General features: G+C 39.3%; 1 protein-coding gene across 1 annotated transcript in view; it reads right to left on the bottom strand.

The window, feature by feature from the left end:
• The window catches only part of SPTLC2 (serine palmitoyltransferase long chain base subunit 2), a 102,546-nt gene that overhangs the window by 39,348 nt on the left and 47,004 nt on the right, over positions 1–16,194 (bottom strand). The window contains exons 8-9 of the mRNA XM_078447958.2: positions 14,907–15,126; positions 11,541–11,667 (exon numbers count right to left, since the gene is read on the bottom strand). Coding sequence (XP_078304084.1) covers positions 11,541–11,667; positions 14,907–15,126 — 347 coding nt within the window. The remainder of the gene's footprint in view (positions 1–11,540; positions 11,668–14,906; positions 15,127–16,194) is intronic.

The raw sequence follows: 16,194 nt of genomic DNA on the forward strand, positions 1-16,194 counted from the left end.
GCGTGCCAAGACAGCCGTGCTTCCGCTACTAATCACCGCCCAGTTTTGTCGTATGACTGTTTTTAATTCTAGTGGCCAGCACCGTCATAAATTTGAAGACGATTCCTTTACTTTAAAATACTTTATTAACTTAAAATAGTATTTACTGACTCTCCACCAAGTACATAACAGAAGCTGATACACCTTCATGTCCCTCACCTTCCTTTACCCCTTTCGACACCTCCTGTCTTCCGTCTGCTACTGTTTACAATGCCAAGGTTTTTGTTATTTACATTTGGTTTATAACCACTGCTAAACTTTCCATCCTTTACCTGTAACTGATCCTATAAACTAGAAATTAATTAAGAGCAATAATATTATGATTATTTCACCACACTTGTGTGAAACAAAAGAAAGTCTTCCAAGTGTCAAAACTAAGTGATTTTTTTTAACACCCAACAATTCAAGTCACATTTTAGTTTTGATTTCATCTTTTTTTCTTAATTGTTTTTAATGTTTATTTGTGAGAGAGACAGAGCATGAACAGGGGAAGGGTAGGGAGAGAGGGAGACACAGAATCTGAAGCAGGCTCCAGGTTCTGAGCTGTCAGCACAGAGCCCAATGTGGGGCTCGAACTCACGAACTGCAAGATCATGACCTGAGCCAAAGTCGGACCCTTAACCGACTGAGCCACCCAGACACCCAATTTCATCTTAAATGAAGAAGAGTTGGTCACTATTTCATAGCTCATCATATTATCATTATTTTTTTTAAGTTTATTTATTTTGAGAGAGAGAGTGAGCATGCTCGTGAGCAGGGAAGGGGCAGAGAGAGAGGGAGAGAGAATCCCAAGCAGGCACCATGCTGTCAATGAAGAGCCCAACACAGGGCTCGATCTCACAAACCACCATGAGATCATGACCTGAGCCGAAATCAAGAGTCAGAAGCTTAACCAACTGAGCCACACAGGCACCCCCATGTTATCATTATGAAACAACTATTTCAGATCCACTAACTCTGGCTTTGGGGAGGGGCAGGGAGAAAAATCATACTAAGCACATAACTGGAGAGAGAACAGTAGCTCCTGTGAAAACAACGAGTGCCGTAAATCCCACATTCTGACGCAGGTCATATCTTTGCTTAGAATAGATGTTCAGGGACAACCCTAAAGCTCAACTAGAATATTTAATGACAAACAAGTATTTATATTATAATCCAAGTCTTATCTGTTTTACAGTTACCTATAAATCCTATTTATATGAAACTAGGTTCAGTGTCTCTATCCTAATCTAATTCATAACATTTCTCCAACAATTCTTAGGCTCCATTTCTTTATCACTGATGAGATACACCTGCCAGTGAGAATGGAGCAAATGTTTCTCAGGCTCAGAAAGCCAGCTTACAAATGGTTGCTACGTTACAAGTGGACCTGGTTAGGGACAGCAAAGGTCAAATCACCTGTATCATCAAAGTTTGAGGATTTATCCCACTAAGGGAAAATCAGTAACAACATCAAATCAAAGATACATTTATATTTTAAAAACCAAATTATTAAACTTAAGTCTCTTGTATGTTTCTTCCTAAATCCTATAATTCTAGGAACATTGGTCAGTATACATACATGAGGTTTCAATGCAGGAATAATACTATATGAGTGAATGAATGATCTTTTCCTCTTAGGTGCATAGCTTTATCAAGTCCTCAGCATTTAAGAGCACAAAGAATATAAGGGACTAAATCGTAGGTCATTAACTCTTAATAATGCCTCTCTTCAAGGCACCAAAGTATTCATTTAATCATCCCCCAAGTATTTACTGCATGCTTACTATGTGCCAAACACAGTTCTAAACAGAAAGAATCAAATGAACAGGATGGCCAAAACTCCATGATTTTGTGGAGTTTATATTCTACTTTGGGAAGATATAGGTAACAATTATGAGAATAATCAAGTCAAACAATTATTGACTCTAAGTTCCTGATACAGGCACTATTTAAGGTGCGAAGGAGGAACAAGACAAGGATCTTAACAGGGGAGGTGACATACATACAGAAACATTACAGCCAAGGGTTAGAGAACTTCAATACATTATACAGTGAAATCTCCACACTACTGGTCTAGCTCCAACACCTGACCAACAAGCTTTTCAAGTTACTACCCAGTAATACTGCCATAACTGAACGTTCATTTTTGGAAAAGTTTCTGTCTTTCTATAACAGCATTATTCTATGACAGTTCATCCTTGTATTATCAAAAATATTAGCTAAAGGGAAAAAATAAAGTGTGAATACTAACACAGGACTCAGAAACTTAATTCATCTGAGACAAAACCAAAAATTATTAGACTCGCTGAATATGACAATAATAAACTTTATATGCTCATTGGAATTGTACTGTAGCTACACAATCAGTTATGAAGAAAAAAACCCAAAAGCAAGTAACATAAAATACTTTAAAATACTTAAAACAGTCAAAATTACAATGAAAAGGTAAAGTTTAGAGATTTCATCACATATTTGGTGTTTTAGGACTGGACACCAATTTTAACATCTAGCAGTTAAGTCTACGAACTGACTTACATACACACTTTAGACAAAACACTGTGTTCAAACATTAAACACCAACCCTGTGAGACAAAATTATAAGTCTGTGATACTATAAAGTTGTGAAAAAAGGCTTTTGAGAGAAAAAGGGTATTAGCACAAAGGTGTTGTAAAAGAGCCTTTCAGTTGGCCCTGAAGAATGAACAGAATTTGGGGGATAGGAGGATAAGCATTCCGGCAGAGGGACCAAGCTGGTTTAAATAAGGATATGTGAGAGGATACAGAAAAAGATGGGTTAAGCTACTGTTAAATGTAGATGACCTTGAGCATCGTATAAATTATTTGGACTTTATTCTGCGAGCAACTAGTAGATACTGAAGACTGCTATTTTCTATTTCTGCATCTTTAAGCAGATGCTGACAAACAGCTGTCTGTTAGGAAGAGCAACAGGTGGCTGTGTTCAGGAAAGATTGCAGCAAGAAAAAGGCAGTTATAGACTGGGGCAATAGTTTGGGCAATAGGTAATCAGGGCCTGAAATAGAATGTGGCAATGGGAGTAAGCAGAAGTGAGAGGCAGAATCAACAAAATCTGACTTAGATATGGGGGAAGTTGACCAAGATTTCAGGCCTGAATAACCTGAAGATAGAAAACCGCAGTGTAACTTCTGTGCTGTTCCTGTTCAAGATACATTCCTGAGTCTTAATCATGAGGAAAACACTGGGTGAACCCAAACTGAGGAATATTCTATAGCATAAGTGGCCTGTAATCGTTCGTGGTGTCAAAGTCATGGAAGTCAAAGAAAGAGTGGGAACTGTGGCGGCAGAAGACTAGAGACGGGGACCATTAAATGCAACACGTGATTCTGAACCACACCTGCATCACTCGGACGGACACTGGCCAAACTTAAAAGGGGTCTGTGGAATAGACAGTAATAACGTTTCAGTATTAGTTACTGAAATAACATCATGCCATACTGTTTAGTTAATTGTTAACTGTTTCAGTGTCAATTTCTGGCTTTGTATGGTTGTATTGTGGTTATGAAGGAAAATGTAGGAAGTACTCACTAAAGCATATGGGATGATGAAGCTTCTCATCAGCAGCTTGTTTTCAACTGGTTCAGGAAAAAAAAGTCTTTTGTGCTTTATTTCCAACTTTTCTGTGTGATTGTTTTAAATAAGAAAATGATTTAAAAATACTATGCTCAGAAATACTGACTCTACCATATGGCTATAGCTAGCTCTACATCATGGAATTTTGAAATATTTGAATAATATTTCAAATTATTGTGATTTTTTTCCCACAGTTTTTAGTTGTCTTCCCCTGCCCCAGTCTCTTAAAGCCAACAGGAAAAGCCAAGAACACGGAGCAAGATTAGAATGCTCAAATTTCACATCCAGATGGCCAACCGACACACTCATCATCACTCATCATCAGGGAAATACAAATCAAAACCACAATGAGATACCACCTCACGCCTGTCAGAATGGCTAACATTATCAACTCAGGCAACAACAGATGTTGGTGAGAATGTGGAGAAAGAGGATCTCTTTTGCACTGCTGGTGGGATTGCAAGTTGGTGCCGCCACTCTGGAAAACAGTATGGAGGTTCCTCAAAAAACTAAAAATAGAACTACCCTATGACCCAGCAATTGCACTACTAGGTATTTACCCAAGGGATACAGGCATGCTATTTCAAAGGGGCACGTGCAACCCAGTGTTTATAGCAGCACTATCAACAATAGCCAAAGTATGGAAAGAGCCCAAATGTCCATCAATGGATGAATGGATAAAGAAGATGTGGTATATACACACAATGGAGTATTACTTGGCAATCAAAAAGAATGAAATCTTGCCATTTGCAACTACGTGGATGGAACTAAAGGGTATTATGCTAAGCGAAATCAGTCAGAGAAAGACAAATCTCATATGACTTCACTCATATGAGGACTTTAAGATACAAAACAGACAAACATAAGGGAAGGGAAGCAAAAATAAGATAAAAACAGGGAGGGGGACAAAACATAAGAGACTCTTAAAATGGAGAACAGAGGGTTACTGGAGGAGTTGTTGGGGGGGGGGGGATGGCCTAAATGGGTAAGGGGCATTAAGGAATCTACTCCTGAAATCACTGTTGCACTATATGCTAACGAACTTAGAGGTAAATTAAAAAGAAAAAAAATGCTCAAATTTCTCCCTACATTTTCTATTTTCTTCCAGAAGCTGCAAAGTTTCCAAAAATGAAACCTGCACACTTAAAAATAAAAGACATAAGAAAGATGATCTTTGTATGGCAACAAGAAACTTGTGCTGCAAATCAACAGGGGTCCATACTTGGCCAGGAAAGAAGAAAATAAAAACTACCTTAGCACAGGTAATACATGAACTTCCTAAATCAGTCTCAAAATTGACATTCTGAATAAAAGCCTCAAATTTATGACCACATATAAAATGCTAAAAACTCGAATAATAGATTATCTTAAAGAAAAGATACATAATCAGGGTGCCTGGGTGGCTCAGTCGGTTGAGTGTCTGGCTTCGGCTCAGGTCATGATCTCATGGTCCGTGAGTTCGAGCCCCGCATCGGGCTCTGTGCTGACAGTTCAGAGCCTAGAGCCTGCTTCAGATTCTGTGTCTCCCTCTCTCTGCCCCTCCCCCACTCATGCTCTGTCTCTCTCTCTCTCTCTGTCAAAAATAAACTTTAAAAAAAAAAGAAAGAAAAGATATATAATAAATTCATGATCTTAAAAACAGAAAACTAAAACACATCTATCAAATACAGCATGTTCAGAAAAGTGAATCTGAGTGCCAAATAGGGTAGAGTGTGTGGTAATAAGGGTAGATTCAATTATATGGCACTGCAAGTGGTCAAGTGTAAACACAAAAACAAAACAAACAAAAAAATCCCATGCTAATAACTGCAGCTTATTTAAAGCATCTAGCTATAATTCTTTGAATTATCTGAAACTGACATGAGAGAGAGAGAGAGAGAGAGAGAGAGAAAGAAAGAAAGAAAGAAAGAAAGAAAGAAAGAAAGAAAGAAAGAAAGAAAAGAAAAAGGAAGGGAGGGAGGGAGGAAGAAGAGAGAGAAAGAGGGAAAGAGAGAAAGGAAGGAAGGAAGGAAGGAAGGGAGGGAGGGAGGGAATCAAGTTCCCAGTGACTTCACTGCCTTCAGCCCCACCTGCAACAGAACTCCATTGGGTTAGCATCCTGTTTGAAGTGGTCCTACAGCAAGGACTATTTATGGTGAAATAACTTTACACAACACAGAGATTGAAAACGTGCAAGTAAACAGAAACTGTCATATCTTATAAAAAGGAGAAAATAGTATGTCAAAAATGAACTTATTCAAAATAATGCTTGATATTTTATATCCAATAACAGAAATCAGAAAATTAGAGGGTAAGGCATGAAAAGAAAGAAAGCCAGCTTCTTAGTCCAACATTCCCTAAAACTAAAATCAAAGTCAGGACCAAGCACTTACATTACGTGACCTTTTCTCCCTCCTTCCTATACAGAAATTAAACATGAGATATCTGACACAAGGTAGAGAAAAGGCTCTTCACTTTGCAAGTTCACTGTCATGATGTAAAAGTGTCTTCAGCTCACTTATGGGTTATCTTTAGCTCTCCCCATTTCCAATTCACAGCACTGTGGAAATTCAATGAAAGAAATACTGGTGCAGCTCTTATGTAAATCTGATTCCTTCCAGATAAACTTCTTCAACATATAAAAAGTGAAAAACAGTACAATATTAAAATGCATGGTTCTAGAAAGCCTAGATAACCCAAGATGAAACTGAAAAATGCCCCTAAAATAAGCCATGCACATACATATATAACCATAAAGACATACTACAAATTAATACAAAACAGAAGAAAGCAATAAACACTTACAGAAGATATATTTGACTCAGACTAAAGAAAAGATTGTTTAAGGCACAAAAACATTGTCCACATGGGAAAAGAATCATAAATTCTATCACATTAAGAATGAAAACTTTTGTGAAAGTTTTGTGAAATTATTAACAAGATTTAAAGAAAAGCCATGTCTCTCAGGTTGAGAGACAATAGTGGTAAAGAATTATTATCCAGAATACATGAAGAACTCTTAAAAATACCCATCTAAACAAACAGCCAGGGGCGCCTGGGTGGCTCAGTAACTCTTGATCTCAGCTCAGGTTTTGATCTCAGGGTTGTAAGTTCAAGCCCCACCTTGGGCTCCACACTGGGCGTGGAACCTACTTAAGAAAATAACAAAAACAAACAAACAAAAACCCTCAGCCAATGGGACAAATGATCAGGAAAATAGAAATAAAAACTACAATGAGATTCTGTTTCACGCAGATCCTATGTGCAGGATTAAAGGGACTGACAGTATCTACAAAGACAAGGAAATGGGCACATGATAACTTTCATATACTAGAATGGGAGACTGAACTGCTGTAAGGACTTCTGAAAGCATTTGGCAGCCTCTGAGGATGGCCACCAATATCACTGCAAGATAAAGAATCTCGGCCACACTGTTGCCGCAGCACCATGTAACAACAGCGAAAAAGAGCTGACAACCTAAATGTCCATCAATAGAGCGATGAACACAGAAGCTGTGGTAATACTGCGTGGAACATGTAACGGCAAAAACAAATGAATGAGAACCTCACACTCAACAGAAATAATGCAAACAATATTAAGCAAACAAAATAAATGGCAGAAAAACTTCCCTCATATGACCAACTTATGTAACATTTAAAAACAGAAAATACCATAGACAGTCCTCACTACTGGAATCCAGTCTGTTCCTAAGTGTGTCACACTGTGAATTTTCAGGCGGCAGAGTCTGTATATTACATCATTCAAAAATAAGAAAAATTACATGTTCCTGGCTCATCCAAAGCTCCAAACTGAAACAGTCTTCAATATCTACATAACAGCCTACCAAGAATTTCTATAAAATAGAAGGCACCTAAAATACCAATGACCTATTTTAACTCTCAAACAACTGAAGTACTCTAGCATGCATCATTCAGTGATGCTGCCCAGTACGGAGTCTATTATATTTCTACTTAGGCATTCACTCGTCTCCATGAGCATGAACACTCCCACGTTTTCTTCAAATGCAGGGACATCCATGGGCCTCTTGTGCTCACCTATTTCCTTCATAGGCTTTCCTGCATATCACAGGACATTTTCATTAGTAATACAGGGAAGGTAAGAGATATTGCACAACACATTTTACAACACAAGTGGACAAGGGACCGGGTCCTATCAGGAAAAGAGGAGAAATACAACTGAAGTGCACTCCACAGCTTCTTCCCCAGACTTGTGCACAAGTGAAAACATCTTTGATGGTGTGCACATGATGGGGGTTTTGATTCAGACAGTTAAATTCCATAAGCATTTCTGGAAGTCATCACAGCAAAGAGTGAGCCTTCAAACAGTGGGGGATACTTACATTACATGGATATGGTCATAGTAAAAGCATAAAAGTACAGAAAGATAATTTCAGAATAGTGGTTATCTCTGGGGAATGGGTGAGAGAAACAGAAACAAGAAGGGACATTACAGGGAGTTTTAGCTATCTTTTTCTTTTTAAAAAGTGGATAAATGGGGTGAGATATTAACATCATTAAAATATTAGATCATGGGTACATTATTTTCTGTACCTTTTCATCAAATCTGAAGGACCAATAACATTTTTTTTAATGCTTATTTATTCTTGAGAGAGAGAGAGAAGAATAGAGACAGAGCACAAGCAGGGGAGGGGCAGAGAGAGAGGGAGAGACAGAATCCGAAGCAGGCTCCAGGATCGAAGCTGTCAGCACACAGTCCGATGCAGGGCTCAAACCCATGAACCATGAGATCATGACCTGAGCCAAAGTCAAACACTTAGCCAGCTGAGCCACCCAAGTGCCCCTGAAGGACCAATAACATTTTTAACCTACCTGAAGCATGCCAGAAGCCTGCCAACATTAGTGAGGTCACAGATTCATAAGAATCTGAACTCAATACTAGACAAGAATCTGAATTTGATACTAGGGCAAGAGAACCAGTGTGTCTGTTTTTTTTTTGTGTCACCCTAATACCCTTAACAAGACAAGTGTGCCTCCTATCAGAACTGCCATCCTCCACACCTCACCTGCAACCCCTCTACCCGTACTATTATGCTCAGGCCACAGTGGACTCCTTGGTCTTCCTGACCACAGAGTTGCCTCCATCTCTAGGCCCTTTTATCCCTGGATTTTTCAGGGCCAAATCCTCACTTCTCTCAAATTCTTGCTAAAATCTTGCCTTCTCAATGACAGCTTTATTTAAAATTGCAAACTGGGTCCCTCAAAACTTCTCTACTTATTCTCCGGAGTACTCACCATTTTCTAGCATACTCCATAATCTGTTTCCCTCACTAGAAACCCCATTAGGCAAAAATTTGGGGGTGTTTCATTCTTGATGAATCACGAGTGCCTAGAAACAGCACCTAGCACACAGCAAGCGCTCAAATATTTGGTAAAATAGTAAAACTTCAATTTTTCTGTTATAGTACTCTCCAAGACTAACACAACAAGCCACTGTCCTCTGCATCTCCAATACTGCCCAAGTATATACTCCACTCAAATGATCTGCTTGTAAGCCCATTTCCTGTGGATTGTGATTCACAGAGCCTAACACATAGTGAGATACTCAGTGTTTGTGGAATGAATGAAATTCAATGTCTCGAACATAAGAGATTAAGTTTTACTCAGGGCAGTCGACTTCTATTATAAAATCACACTCAGGCAATTACTTGCAGACACCTCTTTTTAAAAATCACTTTAAGGCATAGTCAAAGGGCTGCTGCTTGAGTCACACTTTTTTCCTTCTGCAAGGACAACGAAAAGATGCATTCAGTGATACCATAAAAATAAACATTACCTTACACACTCAAATCCAAAAGAAATCAGGTCATATTTAATTAAGACTGGGTAGCTGGATTTAAGAGATACGGAATTTATCTCTACTTTTGGTTTCATTTTTATTATCCTCTATTTTGGCAGAGAAATAATGTAACCAAAAGAAGTTTGTCACTATTAATTAAAAGTTTTAGAGAGTAATTTTTAAAATGTATAAAAGCTGGTAGTGGCAAGTTGTAAAAATGGCCACAAACTCTTGGACCCACTTCCCTTTTGAGACAGTGTCTGATTTCCCCGCCCTGCAATCTGGACTGGCCTTAGTGACCTGCTTGTTAACAACAAATCAGAAAAGGTCATGGGGTTACAGCACATCCTTTGGAAACGCCTGCTCTGAAGCATCCCTCTGGATTCCCAGTCACCGTGCGATAAGGAGCCCAGCCTCGCGGGGAGGGAATGTGAAGGTGCTCTGGTCAACAGCCTCAGCTGAGCCCAGAATTCAAGACACTTGGGCCCAAGTGACATGGGAGGGAAGAAGCCTCCAGATGATCCCAGCCCCCAGCCATCTGAGTCTTCCCCAGCCGTTTGGGTCTTCCAAGCTCAAGCCTTGGATATTACGGAGCAAAGACAAGCCATCCTGCTGTGCCCTGACCGAATTCCTGACCTGCAGAATCTGTGAGCATAATAAGACGGCTCTTATTTCACACCACTACGCATAGGGGGTGGTTAGAGAGGCGAGAAATAAACTGGAAAATGAGTGCTAACCCAACGTCTGTCTATAGCTAATTACCATATTTCATTTTCTCACCGCCAGCAGAGCCTAGATTTCATTATTTGGTATGCATAAGTCATCTATCCAGAGGTCACACATCACACAGATCCATGCTCTAGGACAGGGCAAAAAAATTATCCAAAATTAACTTTGATAGCTGTTGGCCTTTCATTGCAGTCACCTCAGTCCATATACTGGATCAGTAAGGTTGATGGCACCTATGTGAAGGAGGTAGATCACTGCTAGCTATATATGTGTATCTCAGATCAGAACACGCTAATTAACACCATAAAGGAAGGGGAGGAGATAACATAGATACTGTTAACAGGGGGTTACTCACAAGGCTCCATACTATGTTCACAATATGAATGAAGTATTTCCTTCCCCAAGGAATGAATTCATGAAACTGAAAATGACCAACACTTTCAAAATCCATTTCCAAAAATCTCTTACTAGAGATAATAAGGATATATCACAGATGAGAAAAAATATTAAGGTAAAATTCTGATTTAAGAAAACAGGCTTACATTAATCAAAATCAGACATATTCCTTCCTTCCTCTTCAGTGCAAACCAAATAAGTCTTACCACAAAATATTATATAAATGAAGACAGCTCAAGGCTGATAATGCAGGATCTTTTACAAGAATAAGACTCATTTTAGATGCACTTAAAAAAGCAACAACCAAAACTAACGTATGTCTCAAAACTAACAATGGAAATAGTTCAGAAGTGAAAAAAACAAAACAAAAATTCCAATTGTTCTACATTTTCTGCAGTCAATACTGCCCTCTAGTGATGCAGAATAAAAGCCAAATAGAAAGTACCACATTTTATTTATTGTTCATTTTAGTATGTTTATGTCAGGGCACCTAGCTTGGACTACAAATCCCACCAAAGACAGAATAAACAAATCCAGGATGACTTTTATTATCCGCTCTTAAATTAGAAACTCTTTTAAAAGGCACTGAATCAAGGACACTAATATATGCAAACAGCAGACTTTAAATACATTGGGAACAGATTCTCACTACACACAGTGAGTCACATCTTCATATAAAACTGTACAATTTGAGAAAGACTCTGGGGCTCATTACCTAAGACTTATGAAGATAGGTAGGATCGTAAGATTAAAGTGTCACCATCTGTAGACAAGAAAATTCAACTGGAAGCAAGCCAGGCTAGTTGTCATGGCATATGTGTACCAAACACACTGAAGAGTGCCCATAGCAACCAAGGCCTCACACATCTGCCAGTTCTGCCCATTAGTAGACCTGGCTCTTCATTTGAGGAAAAAAGTTCAAGAAAAGAGCATGTTTGGTTGCTAAGCATTTACCGAACATAGGAAATTTTCCAAGAAAACAGACTTACCGAGGGTAGTGCCATCCTGCCCCATGATGCACTTCATAGAGGTGACAATCTGCTCCACAACAGGCGGTGACAGCGACGTGGCATACACTGCACTATGGGAATGTGTTCGCAGATAGTCTATCAGCTCCTGCGGAGTTCACAGAAGCAAGTCATTAGAGGTAAAGCTTGAATCCTCGGGCGATGGCACTGCCTTCCTTCCAGGTGAAAGCACTCTTCCTCCCTTCAAGAGCATGGGGATGGGGACACTAATCTGAGATGCAAGATCAACCAGCATCAACGGTCAAAGGACACCACCAGCAACAACTGCATCTGACACATGGCAACAGCCTCAGGCTTTGTTTTGTTTGTTAAATGTGCCACAACATGAAAGAAAGAAAAACTAGTTTTATTTATTTATTTTTTTATTTTTTATTTTTTTATTTTTTTATTTTTTTTTTATTTTTTAATATATGAAATTTACTGTCAAATTGGTTTCCATACAACACCCAGTGCTCATCCCAAAAGGTGCCCTCCTCAATACCCATCACCCACCCTGCCCTCCCTCCCACCCCCCATCAACCCTCAGTTTGTTCTCAGTTTTTAACAGTCTCTAATGCTTTGGCTCTCTCCCACTCTAACCTCTTTTTTTTTTTTTTTTTTTTTTTTCCTTCCCCTCCCCCATGGGTTTCTGTTATGTTTCTCAGGATCCACATAAGAGTGAAACCATATGGTATCTGTCTTTCTCTGTATGGCTTATTTCACTTAGCATCACACTCTCCAGTTCCATCCATGTTGCTACAAAAGGCCATATTTCATTTTTTCTCATTGCCACGTAGTATTCCATTGTGTATATAAACCACAATTTCTTTATCCATTCATCAGTTGATGGACATTTAGGCTCTTTCCATAATTTGGCTATTGTTGAGAGTGCCGCTATAAACATTGGGGTACAGGTGCCCCTATGCATCAGGAAAAACTAGTTTTAAAGAAGCCCTCTAAATTTGGAGACCATACCACTTAATGTTATAAACGTATCTGCAATGCTGTGTTAATAAACAAGGCGTATGGATTCCTTTTACATACAGTAATTTCCTTTTTTTTTTTTTTTAAGTTTATTTATTTATTTTGAGAACACACGCAGGGGAGGGGCAGAGAGAGAGGGAGAGAGAGAGAATTCCAAGCAGGCTCCACACTGTCAGCGACTTGGGGCTCAATCTCACAAACCACGAGATCATGACCCGAGCCGAAACCAAGATTCAGACACTTAACCAAATGAGCCACCTGGGCACCCCACAATAATTTACTTTTAAGTATTACAAAAAATATCATCTACATGCTACCCTATGTCTGCTAAGCCCATCCTTACACTTCTGAGTAAGAGTAAGACCGTTCTCTAGCATCAATTTTAAAGGTATTAAATATCTTCTAGGGGCGCATGGGTGGCTCAGTTGGTTAAGTGTCCGACTTCACCTCAGGTCATAATCTCATGGTTCCTCAGTTCAAGCACCCCACCAGGCTCTCTGCTGTCAGAGCAGAGCCTGCCTCAGATCCTCTCTGTCCCCTTGTCTCTCTGCCCCCCAAACATTAAAAAATCTAAATATCCTCCAGATACACAGATTTATAAAACAATATAAATATGGCAGAATAGAAATTCACTGGGTCTTTCATGAGAACATGGAAAGCCATCTCACTGAGTGAAGAAAAACTTTGTATGCCAGTTACAAGGAGTCCAAAACAATCAGGTCTATGTCCCTATTCTCTCCTTTTAACTTCACTAAATCTTTAAATAAAATGTGCAAAGTAGCTCATGTATCAGAACCCAAAAAGGACACACAGAATAGGACTACAAAAATAGTGTATCACTTCAAAAACACTAAAAACTATTCAAAACCCACAAAAGCAAAGATATACCATACCTAAATGATCTCCCAGAGTATGATTTCAAGTCCTTTGGTTTGGCAATAAATCTTAGCAATCAAACTCTCCAAAGTGAGCCTGGTTCCATTAACAAAAATTTGAGGTAAAACTCTATCAACCTTGACTGAAACCACTAATAATGAGTTTTCTCTAAAAGGCAATCAATTATTAAGAGAAAGTCCATGCTTTAAGCCTCCCAATGTCAAGGTTTAAAAAGGAATTAGAGATATGTATGAGCTCCTACCACATACCTCATACAAATACTAACAAATGATGTGTTTTTTTCTAATACCATGGAGAGTTTTTTTAAATAACAGTTTTACCAAGATGGAATTAACTTTTCTAAAGTATACAATTCAGGTGCTTTCAGTATACTCATAGAGCTGTGCGACTTTCATCACTATCTAATCTTGTTTTATTTATTTTTTTAAAGTAGGCTCTATGCCCAGCATGGGGCTTGAACTCATGACCCTGAGATCAAGAATCACATACTCTACCAACTGAGCGAGCCAGGCCCTACTATCTAATTTTAGGACATTTTATTACCTCAGAAAGAAACCTCATACCCATCAGCAATCACTTGCCGCTTCTCCCATCCCCTCAGCCCTTGGCAACCACGAACCTACATTCTGTCTCTGAATTGGCCTGCTCTGGATATATCATATAAAAGCAATAATACAATGTGACCTTTGTGACTGACTTCTTTAAGTTCATGTAAACTGACTAACGTGAACTTTCAAATTCATCCATGTTGTAACATGGACGTACATTATTTTTTCAACCCTTACTATACAATCTTATAAACTAGGCATATTTATCTCTGTTTTTAGTGATAAGGAAATGGGAAGGTTAAATGCTTTGCCCAAGGTCTCACAAAGTTAGGGAAATATTCAAACCTAGGCCTCCGTCTCATGATTCAGCCATTTCCATCACACCGCATTGATTCTCAAAAGCCTCAGAGTTCATTACATAATTTTTAAATTGAAAAATACAATGCCTTGTAGTACACCAGAGCAGGCAAAATAATCTTTTTCTTCCTGTCTCTATGCTCACCCAAGATGCATTTGAGGTCAAGGGGAGGGAAACTGGTCTTCTATTCCCACTGGCTCTCATTATAAACTCTACTTTTGAAACTGTGGGCACAACTCAAACCCAGTAGAAGACTGTGGCAAACAGGCAGCACCACTGTGTGTTCTCTCATACAAGAGGGTGTTCTGTATCTCAGACCAGTGTGTAGTTTAGAGCGAAGCTCAAATAAGAAAACAACAAACAATGAACAGAACCCGCCTTTAGTTTATCAGTCACTCCCTAAGCTGAACTGTGAAGCCCAAAGGCACTGTGAGCCTAAGCCACAAACAAATTCAGGGTCTCCACATCGGGGTTCCAGATTCTTATCTGTCACAAGTGAGTTACCAAGTCTAATCACCAGTCCCTTTATCCTCAATTGCTCAATTCACATGGCCCATTTACCTTCTTGCCTCCAATGTATCCTCCAGAAGCACCAAAGCTCTTTGTGAATGTTCCCATCATAACGTCCACATCCTCAGGATCCAGGCCAAAGTAATCTACCACCCCTCGACCTGTAGGGCCCAGAGCCCCAATGCTGTGAGCTTCATCTAGATACAAGTATGCCTTGTATTTCTTCTTAAGAGCAATCACTTCAGGAAGGCGAACAATAGATCCCTCCATGCTGGCAAGACAGGAGAAAATACATACAGAGACTTCTTAACTCAAAATTAGGGGCTGGTCTGTCAACTTACTGTTATTATTAATTTTTTCAGTTTATTGCTTTTTTAAAATAGTTTGACAACTCTGCCTGTGATTTAGTTTTTTTTTTTTTTTTTAACGTTTATTTATTTTTTTTTTTTTGAGACAGAGACAGAGCATGAACGGGGGAGGGTCAGAGAGAGGGAGACACAGAATCCGAAACAGGCTCCAGGCTCTGAGCTGTCAGCACAGAGCCCGACGCGGGGCTCGAACTCATGGACCGTGAGATCACGACCTGAGCCGAAGTCGGACGCTTAACCGACTGAGCCACCCAGGCGCCCCTCTGCCTGTGATTTTAAACTAGCAAAGTTAGGTGATGCCATGGCCAGGCAGATGTCTGGGGGAAAGGAGAGTGGATCTTTTAAAACAAGCGTCAGAACAGAACTGATCTTAATTTACCACAGATGGATAAAGGTCACCAGATTCTTCCAATGCTTGTAATTACAGGCAACATTAGATTTTGTATTACGTTGCATGTGTAATTAAAATAACAGAATAAAACGAAATAAAAGAATTAAAAAAAATAGGACGTAAGAAAGTAAGTGCGAGGACTGCAAATAAACCAGAATAAAATCTTTCTTCAAATGAAATGATGTATGATTTGTTTTGACATATTAGAAAATATATTCCAATTCTTGGCCCTCTGTATAAATTCCCTCTATAAACAGCAGAAAAAGGACCCCAACAGAGGGGTGATCTGGAGACTATAAAGCACAACAGAAAGAATAAAGAAAAGCCAGAGAAAAAGACTTCTGTTCTAGTGCAAACTCTGCTTCCAGGTTTTTGGGTTTTTTTTAACATTTATTTATTTTTGAGACAGAGAGAGACTGAGCATGAACGGAGGAGGGCCAGAGAGAGAGGGAGACATGGAATCTGAAGCAGGCTCCAGGCTCTGAGCTGTCAGCACAGAGCCCGACGCGGGGCTGGAACTCACAGAGCGCGAGATCATGACCTGAGCCGAAGTCGGAAGCTTAACCGACTGAGCCACCCA

The sequence above is a fragment of the Panthera onca genome, chromosome B3, assembly GCF_046562875.1.
Source record: "Panthera onca isolate mPanOnc1 chromosome B3, mPanOnc1 haplotype 2, whole genome shotgun sequence".
NCBI classification, from domain to species: domain Eukaryota; kingdom Metazoa; phylum Chordata; class Mammalia; order Carnivora; family Felidae; genus Panthera; species Panthera onca.